General features: G+C 36.4%; 1 protein-coding gene across 1 annotated transcript in view; it reads right to left on the bottom strand.

Annotated features, from left to right (window-relative positions):
- Window positions 1–18,054, bottom strand: part of LOC110159309 (protein phosphatase 3 catalytic subunit alpha) — a 108,173-nt gene that overhangs the window by 59,719 nt on the left and 30,400 nt on the right. Inside the window, exon 2 of the mRNA XM_020923856.2 lies at window positions 4,992–5,192. Coding sequence (XP_020779515.1) covers window positions 4,992–5,192 — 201 coding nt within the window. The remainder of the gene's footprint in view (window positions 1–4,991; window positions 5,193–18,054) is intronic.

The following is an 18,054-nucleotide window of genomic DNA, read 5'->3' as shown; positions in this document are numbered from 1 at the left end:
TAATTTGTTGACCGTGCGCTATGTTGAAACTGGAGTTTGCTCAGTGGTGGTGGTGGCAGGGGACGGGAGGAAAAGAGGGCTGGAGGGAGGGAGGGGGAAGAATGTCTGACATGGAAAGATAAAAAAAAAAATAAAAAAAATGCACAAATAAATACATTATGGGAGTTGAAGAGGGAAATGCAGTAAACTGTAAGAAAGTTATAAAGCCATAATCTAGATGTTTAGGTTATTTACTAGTATGGTCACGATTCTAAAATGTCAAACTCTATTTCAATACAAAGGACTAAATGCAATTCTCAATATTTGTTCCAATAAAATATTATTTTCAACATTAAATGACACTTTCTTTTATATTACCATGTGGCCTTATATTTTGTCTAGGTAGGTTCCATATTGGTCCATGTGGTCTTGTTCTGATACAGCTCAAGACCATTTTAAAGCTATTCAGAAAAAGTACTCAATTATTACTATTACTGAACATTTACTCCCATCCAAAATACTGTTTTTTTTTTTTTTAGTAATGCCTGTAGATTGCTGTCAATTCCAGAAAAATCACAGGACAAAAGCACAAATTATCAGCATGAAACACGGATAAAATGAAGTAAAATACTGAACTAAAATAGAACTAGACCAAACTGTGCAAGTACCAAATCCTGCAGGACAAGTTAAGGGCCAAAAAGGACAACACCAACTGGTCTACAAACTACTACTTTAAACAGGATTCAACAAAAGACAACAAAGCCTGAAGCGGGACCAAACCAGGACTAAAGCTGGATAAACTTTTTCAAAATTTCACTTCAGACCAACCAGATAAAGGTACACCGACTACTTGTACCCTCACCACAGTTTGAGAACCAATGGTGTATTCCACGAAGCACAAATGTTTTATGGGTAGACAGGCTGTAAGAGCAGAGAGATCCAGGTTTGAAAGGGCGCTGCATGTGGGAGTGGGAGGGAGGAGAGGGGTAGGGTTGAGACAGGGGTGTTGAGTGGGAGGATGGAGAGAGGAAAGAGAGATAGAAAGAGAGAGGGAGAGAGAGAGGAAGAGAGAAGCAGTGGGCTGTTTCCATGTAGAACAACAAAAGAGCAGGTTTACTGGTCCGACAAGACTCCTGTCACAAAGCAGCACACACAAGTACAACATAATCTCAATTCTACAGGAAGGAAAAAAACAAGACATGTTAGCTTAGACTATAAAAGGAATGTTGCTTGGTTTCAGATGACATCACAGTAATTACTAAGAAAGATGGGGCTAGTGTTGTCAGATATAATATTTCAAACTTGACTCAATACTAAGGAATAGACTTGACACTTAATATCTATTCCAATACCATGATGATAATAAAAGACACTTTAGACAACAGAATGTCATTTTCAACATAAATAATAGCACTTTCTTTTATACTACCATCTGTGTAATTCCTCATTTTCTCAGGTAGGTTCCATAGTGCTCCATGGGTGTATAATAGACTATGTGGTCTTATACTTGTTCTGCTGATGATCAAGAGCATTTTAAATCTATTCTGGAAATTCATTTCTGTTCGGTGAATGTTCCTTTTTTAGTATCGATACTTGCTCAAATTAGTATCTATTTTAATTTTAGAATCAAATATCAGATTTTTGATGTTTTTGACAACACTAGATGGGGTAGGTTAAATCTCACTATTATGTTCAAATGCTATGTTTGGTGTGGCTGAATAAATAAAAATAAAAATATTAATATAAATATTAATATACATATAAATAAATAAATATAGCAAGATAAATGGTATGACTGGTACATTAGAGGTTAAACATTTGCAGATGTTTCTTCTGGAAATTCCATTTGAGAATACAAAAGCAAATTGTTTCTGTGACATCACTTCCAAAGTGCATTAGATAAGGGATTAGTAATATTAGAACAAAGTTCACACAGATTCACACACATAGTTATTCTAACTAATTATGCCTAAATATAGTAAGTATTTTGCCTAATTTTGAGCTCATTTTATCCACGTTTTTGTCCTCCTTTGGATAATTTCTTGTTTACAACTATGCACAGAAAAATTATGTAGTGCACTTTTAGACCTGGTTTAACCTGAGATTAGATCGGAACAGTCCTGTTATGTACTTGATTTATATCTGGTGATACTTGGAAAGCCAATCCTTTTTTTTTGGTGTTAGTTTGTGTGAAAGGTTCGGGAGCCACCACTGGTCCAGGGAACTCATTTTCTATGCAATAAAAACAGAAATACTGGCTCTGACTTCAAACAAGCACCTTATCACTGCAACAGAATATGGGTAAGTGTAAAAGGATTATTCCATGTGGTTATGTGGCTTGGTGGACTTCACAGGAGTTGTTTTGGTGATGACATAATTCGCAAGAGATAAAAATGTGCATGGTAGCCATAGACAGGTGGAGGAGGGTACAACCTGTGATTACAACATCAAAGCGGTTTAATCAGAAAGTCTAATGGAGGGACCACACACTTGACCAATAAGAAACGCAACAATAGAATCGAGTAGTGCATATGCATTAGCAAGCAGCTACCCAGCGTTATATTTGTTCATTAACACATTTCAGCATGGGTTTCGTCAATGTGATATTTTTGTTAATGAAAACGAAATAAAAACTAAATAAAAGGTCATTAAAAATTTACAAAAAAATTGTTCTGTGCAACATTTTGATTTTTGATTATACAATATTTTGTTTTCAATTGCTAATCACTATGGCAACTGTGCTAACTTCTAAAACCCATTCATAGGAACTAAACAAAAAGAAAAATGGGCTAGAGCAGGTACAGGGCAATAAAATCAAATTTCAATGGGCCATTTGATGTAACCACTAATATTCTCCAAAATGATTCTCTAACATGAATTTTCAAATAAACACTGCCTCTATTTTCCTAAAGGAACAGCAATGAATGCGCTTCCACACACAGGAAATTTTGTGAAAGATCTTGGCACCCCATAACGGAATCCCAGAATGTCCGGCTTGATTCCAGCTTGTGTGTTTGTAGTATTTACCAAAATGTTTTTCTTAGAGTCGCAAAGGTTAGAAGTTATTTTTTTCTTTATTTTTCAAAGAACCACTCTCTTGTGATCCTCCTGTCATCACATTAGTTTCCCAAATTGGCCAAAGTCGGGCTCAGAGTTTCCTAAAATACGCTGCGCTGTGATCCGTGCAAGGGCTGGAAGGCACAATGAGTCACTTAATTAACAAAATTTACTTTACTCTGCTTCATAACACAGCACTCTTTGAACACGCGTTTCCGACTGCCCACACAAAATGTCTAAACCTCAAATGTCCAGTCCAGCTATAGTTTTTGAAAACGTCGTAATAAACAACACAGAGAATTAGGATATGGGTGGAGACAAAGGCTGTTGATTCGTTAGTTGGACTTCCAGACACAAAGAAAGCCTGTTGTTTACGGTTGGTTTTAGACAACGGAGCAGTCAGAGCCAGTTATGTAAAAGCAATTACTGCTCTTTACCTTGGACACTCCGAAAACAACATTGGCCACAAGAAAACTAATTTACTAAATCGTGATTACATTATTTAAAAAATGTATTGTAAGCTGTCAGTTTACTTTTGTTGCATCCTAAAATAGAATGTGTTTGAAAACTGAACAGCTGCGATAAAGAACTGGTAATGCGTTTAAACACAAGAGTTTGGAGTAATCAAGGTTTGGCAGCTTCTTCAATTACTTAAAAGGTGCATTGAGTAACTTTTCTGGTGGAGGGTCAGTCAAACGTTTTTCTCCATGGAGATGTTATTGCTTTGTCTGGCATGTTTCACAGTGTGGCATTAAACCTTTGTATCTCCATGGAGTCAGAATATCTATTTTTTTAAGGTATTTTGAGCTGTAAAACCACCTGTAATTGAATAAATGTAAGGTACAACTGTTTAATGTCATACTGTGGAACATTCCAGGCAGAACAATGACATAGGGACAGAAAAAAGCAGGTGGTGGACCCTCAACCATAAAGTTACATAGTGCACTTTTAAAAGATGTGAGCACAGTCAGAGTCTGTAGACCTATAAATATTTAGCCTTTATACATTTATGCATATAAGCTAAAGGTCACACTATACAGAGTGTTGTGAGAGACAAGCATTTTCACAAGTACTGAAGATGTTTATAATAGTAAATCTTACTTTGAATGTATGAATGCACCTTTTAGTCTGAAATTGAACCAACTAATATATAAAGAATTGATTCCAGTGTTTTGAAAAAGCAATACATATACCTAGGGGTGTAACGATATCCAAGTCTCGCGATACGATTTCATCACGGTATGAAACTCGCGGTACGATATTTATTGCGATATCGTGAGAAAGATCATGATACGGTGGAGAGGCTCACGATTAGGGATGTAACAAAATCCAAATCTCTTGGTACGATATTTTCACGATATACATCTCACAGTACAATATTTATTATGATATTTTGTGGAGGCTAAACAGCTAAAAATGTTAATATGCTACTTTTTCCTCTTAAAATGCCTTGACAAGACTTAATCCAAAAGACTTAACAGTGCTTAGAACTGTTATTTCTTGATGTAGTCTGCGCTGAAATGGAGCAAAGGATCAGGGTCTCTGTAGATTCCTCTGTCTTTTTTTAGCTATAGCTGCACCATAACTCTTAATTTACTTGTAATTCGATATATTGTGATGGTCCACGATATTATTGTGAGAACTTTGACGATACGATATCACGATATTTCAGTTACTGTTACATCCCTACATATACCACTAAGCTAAAAAAGAACACTTAATCAGTTTAAACTCTGACCATACAGTCACAGATTTTTTTTATAACAAATGCAAAAAGTATCACATGTCTTTATGTTGTTGGCCTTTTATTTAGACCAGAGAAGTACAATTAAGATTACAAGGAGGAAGCTTAGAAACGAAAGAAAAAGTCTATATTTTCTTCTTTTGTGTTTCTATTGTCTCTTTATGTGTCGTTCGTGTTAGGTTATCTCTAGTCGTTAAAACAGACTTCATACCTGTGACTGGAGCCTCTATGTCCAGCAGGTTTTTCTCTGCTCTCAAAATGGCCGCTCCCTCCCCGATGAGCCTCATAGCCACTGACTCTTCCACACGACCCTCCTTTGTCAGATGGGCTTTGAGCACGTCCACTTTGGGCTTCCCATCACTGTCGAACACCTCTTTAGCCGTCAGCCGGTGACTGGGAGGAAATGGGACAGCTGCAGAGGGAGAAAGAGATAGAAATCATATTACTTCTGATCATAGTTAATAGGAAATCAGTTAAAATTCACCTATCGAATCTAATCCAACTTTATTTAAGTCTCCAAAGTACTGCACAGAGTCGGCAAAACATAAATTAACACATTAAATCAAATAAAGCATAAAAAATAAATAAGCAAGTCAATAAAAAAACAAAAAATACCAAACTTAGCAAATAGAAAAATAGAAAATAAAATCAATAAAAGACAGTCAGAGGAGCACACATTTCTCATGCTGGGTTAAAAGCCAGTGAGACTAAAAAGCATCAACTGAAGGCCTGGTCATAATGTGAGAGGGCACGCGTGTTCCATTCAATGAATAACTCAAATAAAAAAGGAATAGCAATTTCGAGTTTTCTGACACCTTATTTCTTTTTTTTTTAATAGCAGTACAACATTTTGGTTACTTTTCCCACTGTGAACAAAGCTATACTTAACAGAGCTGCAACAATTTGACTTGGAAAATATGACGATGCATGTGGAGTGTGTCGATGTACTGACTTTATAGAGCGGAGGCTTCAATTAATGTGGCACTTATAACAGGTACATTCTTGCTCTGAACATCCAAACTGTATTTCCACACAAAACACAGCAGTACACGTGTGAGACATACACAGAAGAACATTGTCAGAGAGTTTTCAGATCAGGAAAAATCATGTTAACTGTGTGGCTGAATAAAAAGTGAAACAAGAAAGTGCTCCTTGTGTTGTAAAATCTGCTTTATCCAAAACTCTGTCTAAACATAAATTGTCCTTGCAGCCCTAAAACTTCTTTTTCTTTCTTTCTTTTTGTTGACATTAAATATATTTGAACATTTAGGCTTGTGGTATTATACTTTGTCTTCTGCATTTGACCCATCCTCCAGTCCCACTTGAGTAACATGCAGGAACAGTGGGAGTCACAATGTAGCACCCAGGGACTCGTCTCCAGAAATTATCAGCTTGGATTCAGTAAAATTCAGATTATTCACATGGAGAAGAGAAGAAATTTAATTTTATTTGTGTTTTTGAATGTTTGTTTGAATAATCCTTTATTATTAGACATTAGCTCAAATTGCTCTGTTCTACTTTGTAAAGTGGTAGTTTTCAAGTTAACAGCTACCTTTTATCTTTTTGTCAGTGGATTGGCAATTCCAGAGCTGAAATTACCCAGATGATTTTTATGAATGTGTATGGAGTTTAAAAACACAGTGGAGGACTTCTTGTATTACGACATGACAAGGCAGAACAGAGTGTTTTCTGTTTGAGAGAAGAATTCAGCCTAAATATACAGGGTTTGTGTGTTAAACATGCATGAATGACTGAAACAAAACACAACTCGGGTATGTTTTTGATGAGGAAACAACATTATAACATAGATCAGAAAACTGCGTAAAATGGGTCTTTTAAATTCATAAAGGAAACCACAAACAAAATCCAGAGCAGAAACCAAACCACAAGCAGCCCCATCATTCCCCACATAAGATCTGAACCTGACATACTTCTGTATTTTTGCTTGAATAATTTTTTACCTACCCTTATCATTGAACACATTTTCATCTGCTAATATTGAAAGAGGCTCCCTTGACAAAGGGCTTATGAGAATGCATGGCTGGCTCCGCAGCAGTGAGCACAAGCGTTTAAGCAGTTTGATTAGCAGGTACTTCAGGGGAGCTGCCCCCCACGGGAGCCATGTTAAGACCTCCCTCTGAGACCATTCACATCCTAACTGCTATGATCCCAGTGATTCCTCTTCATCAATATTTATAGCCAAACGCAACACTTTCTGAGAATTTGTCTTGTAAATGAAGATCTGCTATGATGACAGGTTTTATTATAGGTTATTTCTCAGCTTTCAGAATACAATACACTACAATAGGGCTGCAAGATGAATCTAATTGAATCATTTAATCTAATTGAAACAGCAATTTAAATGGACGTAATTAGCAAAATGCAAAGGCTGTCATTTTTGATATACCACCATTTGCTCAACATATCCCATCTTTTTCTGTATAAAAGTGGCTAACCTTGTAGTTTAGAGCTGCACAAACATGTTCTGAAATGTGATTCTTGTATTAGTTTTCAGTTCAGTTCATAGTCTTTTCATCAATTCTGCCTACATTTAAAACATGAACGTGAAACAGTTTCATATTAATAAATCATATATCGCAAATCTAATCTGGATTTCTAATTGATCACTGCTACAATACAATACAATTTTGAATATATTTTGATCAGTCACAAATATGGCGCAAATAAGAGTCCACAATGTAAGCATAAGCAAAACTACATGTTAAAACTGACCCAGATTTTTTAAAATTCTATCCTTTTTGTGGACTTAATCTTAACTATATGACCAACTGTAGTACAAAACTACGCTACAGACATCTTAAGAAATACAGATAACAAACATTTCTGTATATTAAGTCTCTTGGGTATAAAAGCTGTCATTTAATCTAGTGGTTTGTGGGCACAACACCAGGCGATGAAATTAATCAAAACCATTACAAAGCAATGTTCCTGTGAATTTCTATAATTATCTTTACATAAAACAGCCTCTCAGCACCACTCAATACAACCCTGTATACAACTGCAGTTTTCAGTAGCCTCAATCCAATTTTCATTTAATGCATTGTACTTTCTAAACTAATTGCAGAGTGAAAAAACAGACTATTTCTATGCAAATAACGAAGGTCTCTTTACATGGGCAAAAATGAAAGAGCTGTGTAGCAGAATTTCAATGTTTTCAAAGGGCCCCATGTCAACGCCATTATAGCAGCTGACGCTAACTGAATAAAAAGAAGTTGAAGTTTGAAATTGACAGCACTATTAGCATTCTCTCTTTGTTAATATTTTGTTCCTCCGACTCACGGCTGACACATTACAGGTACAAAATAGAACAGAGGGATTTTTCAACTGCTCAAATTGTGTTAGTGTTTCTAATTAACATATACTTCCAGACTGGGTGCATTGCATGGACCTGGTAAGCTTGGGTGCGGTAATGATTATGAGTGAAAGCATGGATCCCTAAGGTGATATCAGCTGAAATTAGAGTAGCGCTAAAGGGGCTAAAGACACAAGAGAATTCCATTCAAGAGAAGGATTTAAAATGAAGTCACAGGTGGATTTTCAACCTGTAGTGGGTGGATCAAGGAAAACTGATACTGACTCAAATCTGGATTAAAGGGCACGTACTACGCTATTTTCCGATCTATGTTATAATGCCGTTTTCTCGTCACAACCATTCCTGAAGTGGAGTTTTCTTTCATTCACACGACAGACAAACCATGCATGTTCAGACAATACACCTTGTGATGTCCATTTGGAAGATTTCAGATCTTGAATTGCCAATCTCTACTCAACAAAATGTAAAAAGTTGTTAACTTACTGCTTCATGACATCACAAGGTACAGCAGAACATTTTGAGCTTTGGAGATACAGACATACTAATAATAAAGAAGTACTAAAACATGTGTAAATGAAAAAAAAAATGACTTCAGGTAGGTTTTTAATGAGGCAACAACATTCTAACATGGCTTAAAGTTCACAAGAGTCAGTTTTGCTAAATATAGAACCTTTAATGGGTGTAAAAGACTTCAGATGAATATAATTTAGTCTAATAAGATGATTTTGTTGGTGTCCCTGGTTTGTATGAGTCAGTACCTAAAGTGAAATGCAGAAACAGTAGTGTACTAAAGTAACAAAGACTACAACTGAACATCTGATTAAAGTTAACTAAAATGTAGGCAGAAAAAAAAAATCTATGAATATTAAATCAATCTAGACACAAAAAGCAAGGCCATTTGATATTTGCAACTTAAAATTAAGGTTAAAATGTTGTAAGACCATGTTTATCTTCAAATGAAGTTTTTCATTAAAATGGTTTGAGATGTTTCTTGCTTGTTAGATGTAACAAATTGAATAAAGGAAAAGCTAATTTTGTCATTCATAGTAAAAAAAACGAATCATTTTTATTCTCAAATACTCTGCAGAACATACAAGGTTGCAAAATATCTTCATCTCAACCGATAACAAACTCTTAAAGTACTACAAAGTATTGTCTGTATACCCCAATTCTCAGTCTTTATATTATAGTTTAAGACTGGTTTAAGATAATATTAATTTTAATACAAAATAGTAATACCAAATTCAATAGGTCTGGTGATAATAATTTTATTTTATTTTTTAAGTCTTTGTAGAAGTTATTTTAAACACAAAACAGTAGTAGTATTTATTATTGCCATGTGATCTCTTTTTAGTGATGCAGCTCAAGATCATTTCAGAACTATGTTCTACTCTCTTCGTGATGTTTTAATCAGTATCAAAATCTGTTCAAATTAATATATCATTAGTTTTAGTATCTGGGTGTCTAAGTTTCCATGACAACCCAAGTTTCTTTCATTTTACAACAGCGTTACCTGAAAAGATCAAAAGTAATTCGTAGTATCAGTAATTACTCAAATGAGTATTTAGTTTTATGAGTAGATTTTGTGTCAGTCTAATAGTATTTGGGGGTTTTCACACACCTCCATCCCAGATAGAGTTACCATGGCCCCAGTATGGCCTTCACCAGAGCACCTGCTGTGACACTCTAACCCGAGACCAGGGACCATGGGGCTTTGGACTTACCACTGAGGGGCTGCAGTAGCTACATTCATGTCAACCAGTCTGGGACATTTTGCACCTACTCAGAAAGACAGGTCCGAACTTGGCCCCCAACTAACCTGCTCCAGAACATACTGTACAGAGCAAATGTCTATGGCAGGTTCAAAGCGAGTTTATATGGCCAAACAGAGGTGGGCCAGTGTTCAAATATCAATAAAGGTGCAAAGAAGAAAAATCAACAACTTGGTGTACTCAAATAAATGGTCCTTAAACCTAAACACCTATACATCCAGAAAGAGAAAGTGCTTTCTAATGGATCTCTAAATCATAACGTTCATTATTTAGGGCAGTGTAGATAACTGGATTTGTATTGAGATTTAGAGTCCGTCATTTCTACTGGTCAACAATCAGCTTGGGTCTTTTTTATTGTGATATTCAAGACAATATAAACGGTAAAAGACATTTTGACTTGAGTGGATAGGGAGTGCAAACATCAAAGTCCACAGCCAATCCTCAGGAAAAGCATGTGGTTTGGAGCAGAGTTTAGACATTGGAGGAAATATTTTACTATTTCATGGTGTTGTATTATTTATTTTTTAGACAAAATTCGGTCAATATGGGGAAAAACTGCCCAGCTCTAACAACCTGAAATGGATATGAAATGTATAAAGAGACACATTTATACAAAATATATATAAACATGTTACACATAAAAATTACTTTAATGTGGTACTGTTGCATAGGCTATTTGTGATGGCATAACTTTGAACATTTTTAAAAACAAAAATAAAAGAGTGTAGTTGTTAATGAAGCAGAGGCTTGCTTCAGCCTCTGCTCAGAGCTTGTATATAAACAGTTTAGTCTTTATGAATGACTCATGTGAATTTGTTAGAGTAAAACTTTCTTATCAAACATACTTGTGGTTCCTAACGCCACCTCATGCTGTGCTATCTAATTAAGCATTGGGCTGGATGACATGCAAAGCCCAAAGGTAGTTTCATCTCATCCACCGCAACAATTTCTCTAAATCAGATCTGCCCAGCCACAAAACTAACCAATAAAAATGTGCACCTTTTTGGATTGCTTTAATAAACAACCACCAAACTCAACTTGACAACTTTCCCAATTTGCAAAGCTATTTCAACACAGTTTTTGGTTTGGTTATTTCATTTGACAGTACACAGCAGCTCTGAAAATATTATTCACAAGTAAAAAACTTTAACTGGTTTCTAGTGATAGGAAACAAAAGGTTATTGCAACAGAAACTTGAGACTGGCCACACCATGACACTAGCTTTAACGCGCCTAGCCTAGCTGAGGTCACACCATATTGTCACTTTTCTCTGCAAAGAGCTAAAAATGTTTCAGCAAATTGGCCTTTCCCTTAATAATGGAAGGTGATTATCCAGGGCCTCATTTCAGACCCATTTTAAAAAGGGCATTCATATTCCTTGATAGACTTCAGTAACTTGGCCATATTTTAGCCAGTGGTTCTTGTTTTAGCATTCGTCTTTTGCTAATGGCTAATATTATACAGAAAGTGTTACTGGACTAGTTTTAATGCATATTCTTATTTGTACATTGAATTTTAAGGCAAAACATGACAATTATTTCACAACCATTTCACAATTTGACAAAGAACTAGCCTAATAATACAATGACAAAATGTTGAAGCCTTTTAGCGTAATACAGTATACCATTATTTATGCTAGCAACTGTTAGCATGTTAGCATACACGCTTTGATTCTGATAGGGGTAAAAACTCAACTGAGTCCATATTGCCATTGACTAACCAACTAATTAAAATAAATAAATAAATAAATAAACAAACAGCAATGCACTTCTTGAGGGAGAGTGCGGAGAATCATTGATTAAATTTCAGTCTTGCTCAAAACCACAATTTATTCATAATTCTTTCAAACACAGAATTGCCAAAAGTACGACCCTACTAGCCTCGGCAAGACATCCACATGAAACCACGTCACCTACAACCCTTTATTTACACACCATCGTCATTGCTAACATAACAAATCTACAACCACTGAGGTCACAAATATCCTTAAATTTGAGCAGGAAGAACAACATTATTATAATATGGAGTAGGTCATGTCAAAGCTGTGGTCGTTAGTGCATTGGCAACCTCTCAACACATCTTCCATGCATTTCCTCGTCCTGACAATGGAAACAGTGTGAACTTTTCCTCCTGTGGAATTTCTAACAGCCCTCTCATTATTAACAAGAGTAACACCCAGCGCTGCCAAAACATTACACGGCACAATGTAATAATAGCTTGTACAGTGTAGAAGTAAAAGCAGTTTTCTTCCCTTTAGCGACAAATGTAAAATAGTAGGAACCGGAAAAACATTTAGATTATAATTCAATGTTGTATAGAGACAAAAATATTGGAGTTCATTTAGCAACAAAACGTTATTTAAAGGTCTTATATTACTCAGTATGGACTCTTGTGAGCTTTAAGTCATGCTATAATGCTGTTATCTTGTCAAAAACACCCCTGGAGTTGTGTTTTGTTTCATTCACACATGTCTAAAAAATCTTTTATTATAAGTCTGTGTACATCTCCAAAGCTTAAAACCACCTTGAAGCCGTAGTTTTCAAGCAAAAAGAATCATTTAACCTTTAGTTCAGGGCAGATTGGAAACTCCAGGGCTGAAATTATTCAAATGATTCTAGAGAAGGTGTCTGCACTTTAAAACACAGTGGAGCACTTCCTGTATGAACACATGACATCCATCACAAGCTGGCAGTGTTTTCTGTTTGAGGGAAGAACTAAATTTGCAGGGTTTGTGTGTTAAATATGCATGAATGAAAACAAAAACACACTCCAGGTATGTTTGTGATGAGGAAACATTATAACACAGAAAACAGTGTAATATGTGTCCTTTAACGCAGCACTAAACCAGGTTTGAACTGGGTTTACAGTGAAAAAAATCGCTGGATATAAGAATCACACTGACCAAACGGTGCATTAGAAAGTTACACAATGCATCTTTAAAAACTAAACCAGATTTGAATTTGGAACAAAGTTGCAATCAAATATGATCTTTAGTGCCACAGTACAGCATTAAACCTAAAATCTATATTGCATTTTTGCCATTATGGGTGTAAAAAACAAAACAAAAACAACTTTACATAAACAGATAAGTTACACAACGCACCTTTAAGCAACACTATTTCTAAAAATTATTAAATCTTAATTAAAAAGAGCGAGGAAATTACATCCACTGAATCGATATGCGCCTAGGGTCCAATTCTAAATCCTTGTTCATCTTATGCATCTTTAATACTGGGCGAACTTCTGACCAGCAGCAATGTGCCTGAAAACTCATGGTGGGATTCAGAAAACGTATCCATTAGCAGTGCTCTTTTGCGTTTCATTAATTCAACCAATTCTCAGTTTGCGGGTGTTATGTAACTAGGGAAAAGCAGAGCCGGCTTTGCATACAACCGGAGAGGAAAATGAAAAGAGAGGAAAGAGTGAGGAAAGAGGGAAAGAGAGCCTTGGATTTAAAAGTTATCCGATAATTTGTCTCAGATTAGTATTCCAATTTCCAGGCTACAAATTAAAGTCATCCATCAGGCGAAAGATTTGAAGACGGATCAAAGACTAAACTTAGAAAACCCTGAGGTCATGTTAAACTTCTCTTAAATTTTGTAGATTATCTTGCTAATTATTGATGTGTAAGGTAACTAGTACTTGTTAAAACCAAAGAGGTGGAATTTAAATGGTCCATTTTACGCTATTTGCTAATCTATGTTATGTTGTTTCCTCATCACAAACATACCTAGAGTTGTGTTTTATTTCATTCACACAGGTTTAATGCACAAACTCTCCATATTTAGGCTTTCTTATGTCAAAGTGAAAAACATTTCCACCTTTTGATGTCATGTGGTAAAACAGAAAGTACTCCACTGTGTTTTTACACCTTCTCTAGAATCATTTGGATGATTTCAGCTCTAGAATTGCCCATTTCTACTAATCAAAAGATAAAAGGGAGCTCTTAAAAAACTGTTGAGGAGGTAACAACATTATAACATGTCTTAAAGCTCACAAGAGTTAATTTTGTGTTATAAAAAAGGAATAAAAGGCAATGGACTAAATTGCAACGTGCGGATAAATAAGAACTTAAAGGGGACGTATTATGTAACATGAACCTTTACGCATTTTAAATCATGTTATAACTGTGTTCTCTACACAAATTTGTCATTTTTTCAATTAATTCATATATGTTTAAGTAATCCAAAATTGTCCAGTATTTGAGGCTTTAGAGCGCAGAAATGTTCACATTTGATCCATACTCGCCCACTTCTCTGCATTTCCTTGCGATTATTCAAAAAGTTCAGACACCGGGTTACACATTTATAGGAGTAAAAAAATGTGAATGAAATGCTGTTCAGTTAATATTACTTGGCAGAGCTGGAGAAATGCCCAAACTAGATCGACTACTAAACCTAGACCTGATTACAAAACAAATTTCAATGTAATTTCTTTCCCAAATTGTCCAGCGTTACTTTACATAAAAAAATGTCAAATATCCACCAACTACCGTATACCTTTGTAGTACTGTGTAGCTTTATATTGTAGATTTAGTCGTTTTGAGGCAGAATAGTAATGACAGATTTGCCTGAATGCTTGTGTTGCCTTTAGAGAAACGCGCATCTGTTGAAACGTTCAGGTTGGTGTAGTTCATGGCTAATGCTCTGCCTCTGTGCAGGGAGACAGCAGGAGGCTCCGAGTCATACAGGGCCGGACAGATCGGACTAATGAGAGGGAGAGACTAGAGAGAGAGCGAGAGAGAAGGAGAAGGGGAGGGAAGGAGGTAGAGTGAAGGAGAGAGGAGAGAGAGAAGGAGAGGGGCAAAGAGGGACAGAGACACAGAAAGAGAGGAGAGGGGGAGAGAAGGAGGGAGATAGGGAGAGGCACAGATAGAGAGAGGCAATTAGAAAGACATGAGAGAGACATGAGAAAGAGAGAGAGAGAGAGAGATGAGAGAGGGACATGAGAGAGACACATGAGAGCGATGAGAAAGAGATGTGGGAGAGAGACAGATAGAGAGAGGCACGGATAAATAGAGACACGAAAGAGATAGAGAAACATGAGCGAGAAGGAGAGAGACATAAATAGAGAGAGAGACACACACACAGACAGGCACAGATAGAGAGACATGAGAGAAGGAGAGGGTGAGAGAGGGAGGGAGAGCGGGAGAGCCAAGAATAGAGATAGGCAGTTAGAGAGAGAGACATGCGAGAGAAAGAGAGAGAGAGAGAGACAGACAGACAGCGACAGAGAAAGAGACAGAGAGAGGCATGAATAGAAAGACAAATGAGAGAGAGACAGAGAGAGGCACGGATAGAAAGAGATATGAAAAAGAAAGAGAAACATGAGAGAGAAGAGAGAGACACAAACACAAATCGAGAGAAAGAGACACAGAGAGGCACAGATAGAGAGAGACATGAGAGAGAGAGATAGATTGAGATGGAGAGAGAGACAGAGACAGAGAGAGGCACAGAAAGAGACAGGAGAGAGAGGGAGAGAAAGAGACAGAGAGAGAGACAGAAAGAGACACAAATAGAAAGAAAGAGACACACAAATAGAGAGAAAGACACAGAGAGGCACAGACAGAGAAAGTCATGAGAGAGAGAAGCAGACTGAGATGGAGACACAGAGAGAGACAGACTCAGAGTGACAAACACACACTCACAGAAAGAGAGAGAGAGACGAGAGAGACAGAGAATGACATTTGTTAGTCACCAACATCATCTTGCTCTCTGTCCTGAATGCCAGAGAGGTGAGTATACAGCACTCAACACTAAGTAACTAAACAGCACCATTAGACAATATTTCCTGTATATGGACCATAGGGTTACTGAGAACATGCGGTTTAAAAAGTAATAGATTCTGTCACCAATTACATAAAGTGGGGCAGAAGTAAAGGCTCGTTCCAAAACTGGAAACTCATTTGAACAGCTAAAAATGATTTATAGGAAGCTGAATCTTACCTAAAGAAACATAAAAATACCTAAAAGACGCACAAAGTCACAATAATTACTATATCGACTTATCATTCATGGTTTGTACATTTGTTTGCAATAATGGTGAAATGAAATTTAGAGGGTGAAATAAGATGAATTGTTATATTTTTCTGTAGCAATCGTTGCCTTCCCATCACTGAAGTTTAAATGACAACTTCAAAAACTAGTAAACATTTGACAGAACTAAGATTAAAATATCTTTTTCATTACTGAATGAAACAAAACTGTTTACTACTCTTAAGTTGTGGTTGTGGAGCTTTGTTTTTATCATTTCAATATCTACAGCCAACACTGATCAGTCTTACACCACAAGTAACAGGGAGCGTGGTCAATAAGTGGACACTGATAGAGCAAATGAATTCCTGTCATTCCTCGGGCATGCTGGGAGTACCGCACTATGATAAATCCCTGTATAGTTTGGAATTATGCAAGCCGTAGCATCATTCCATCACATAGTAAATTGACCCCATAGAAATAGCTGAGAGAGCATGATGGTGCATACAGGAGGGCGTGGGTGCGACTGGGGTTGACATCGGACACGTGGAAGATGCCCCATTTCACCAGCCAACTGTGTTTTAAAAGCTCCCCGAAGATCCGGCGAGAGAATGAGAGACCACAGCAACAGCGAAGCAAAGAAGACATGACAGCTCTCTGAATAGCAAGTAAAAGGTTTAGGAGAAAATGATTAAACAAAGCACAAAAAAGTTATCTTGAAACCATACAGCATACCTGTTCTAATAAATTATGGATAACTCAATATGATTATGAGAAGATTTGCAAACTGATTTGGAACAGAATTGCAAAACTATTAAAACAATCATGAGTATTTCAATGTTTGTAGAGGTTGATTGATAAATAGATCCCATGGAGACCAAATGTTTACTTCTGTGCAGAGGATACTGTATTATCAAAATGATTACAGCTCATACTAATTTGATAATGAATATGAAATTTGCAATATAACAGTGATTAATCTTGCAACCCTAAATTTACTTTCTTATATGAAACACTGTAGGCACCCCACAAGCGATGTAGTTTGAAAAAAATAAAAATGCACTTTTTACCTGCTTTTAAAAGAAGGATTTAAAAGAAAAAACTTTACATGCTGTTAAATAAATGCCATACACATTAAAGAAAAGTGTTTTTGCTTAAGACTAAGGGGCAGTTTGTCCTTGTAGTGTTCAAGGCTTTTCGCTGCTGTAAAGGAAGTTCACTGGTCTTTCTGTAACACATAAAATGGAGATTCTCTCCTGATCATAAATGTGGCAGTAGGAAAGGAACAGGACCAGAGTAAAGCAGGGCCCACCACTATTTGCTTGTTTTATGCAGCATACAAAGAAACAGCCACAGGCACACTGGCAAATGTGTGCTACTGCTGCTACTGCTTCAATGTTGCATTCAAAAACATAGTGTAAAAACATAACACGACTGAGGGATGGAGACGTGCTGTGGGCTGTAGGTGATGATGCATTCAGTGTCTGAGACCAGAGCAATGGCCCTTTTTAGCAATGATAAAATACAGATCCTATATAAATGATTAATGCAAGGAAAGTACAATGTACAACAGTAAAAGCTCACTTTGGTTAATGCTCATCAGAGTCAGTTAAAGAAAATGATTTTAGTGCAACATGTCTGCCAGAGGGTCTATTACTCTTATATAGCTAAGTTATTGCTTTGTTAGAATGTTCCAAAGTATGGCATTAACTGTAATAAAGACAAACAAGTGATGACCACAGGCAAGTTACAGGTCAGAAATGTGGAGAAGTGTCCCTGTCAAAAAGTTATGTTTTAGCAATAAAAACATTTAACTGAAAAAAAAAAAAGATTCCAAGTAATGCAATAACATGTTCATGGACACAAGCAGGTGGTGGATACCCCAGCAGTAAAGTCTTATAGTGGACCTTCAAGCTCAAAAGTATTATTATGTGATTTTTTTTGCCATACTTGCCCATTAAAGGTGCAAGTTACTCATTTCACAGTATTGATATTTTTACCACTACAAATTTGAAAAGCCAGTATATGACCAAGCACTATACATTTCATAAATATAGATGATGAAATTCAATTATCCATGGCATTTGGATGCAACAGAAGGCCATAAGTTTCAGCTGTAGGTTTTATGAAGTGAACCCTTACTACATATCTGGAAGTCGTTTCAAAATGTCTTCCACGAACAGTCCACTAGTTCAT

This window comes from Boleophthalmus pectinirostris, unplaced genomic scaffold (assembly GCF_026225935.1).
Source record: "Boleophthalmus pectinirostris isolate CB_2022bp ecotype Guang Dong unplaced genomic scaffold, ASM2622593v1 HiC_scaffold_20, whole genome shotgun sequence".
Lineage (NCBI taxonomy): Eukaryota > Metazoa > Chordata > Actinopteri > Gobiiformes > Gobiidae > Boleophthalmus > Boleophthalmus pectinirostris.
The sequence above is the reverse complement of the archived record's forward strand: the minus strand, read 5'-3'. Positions and strand labels throughout refer to the sequence as shown.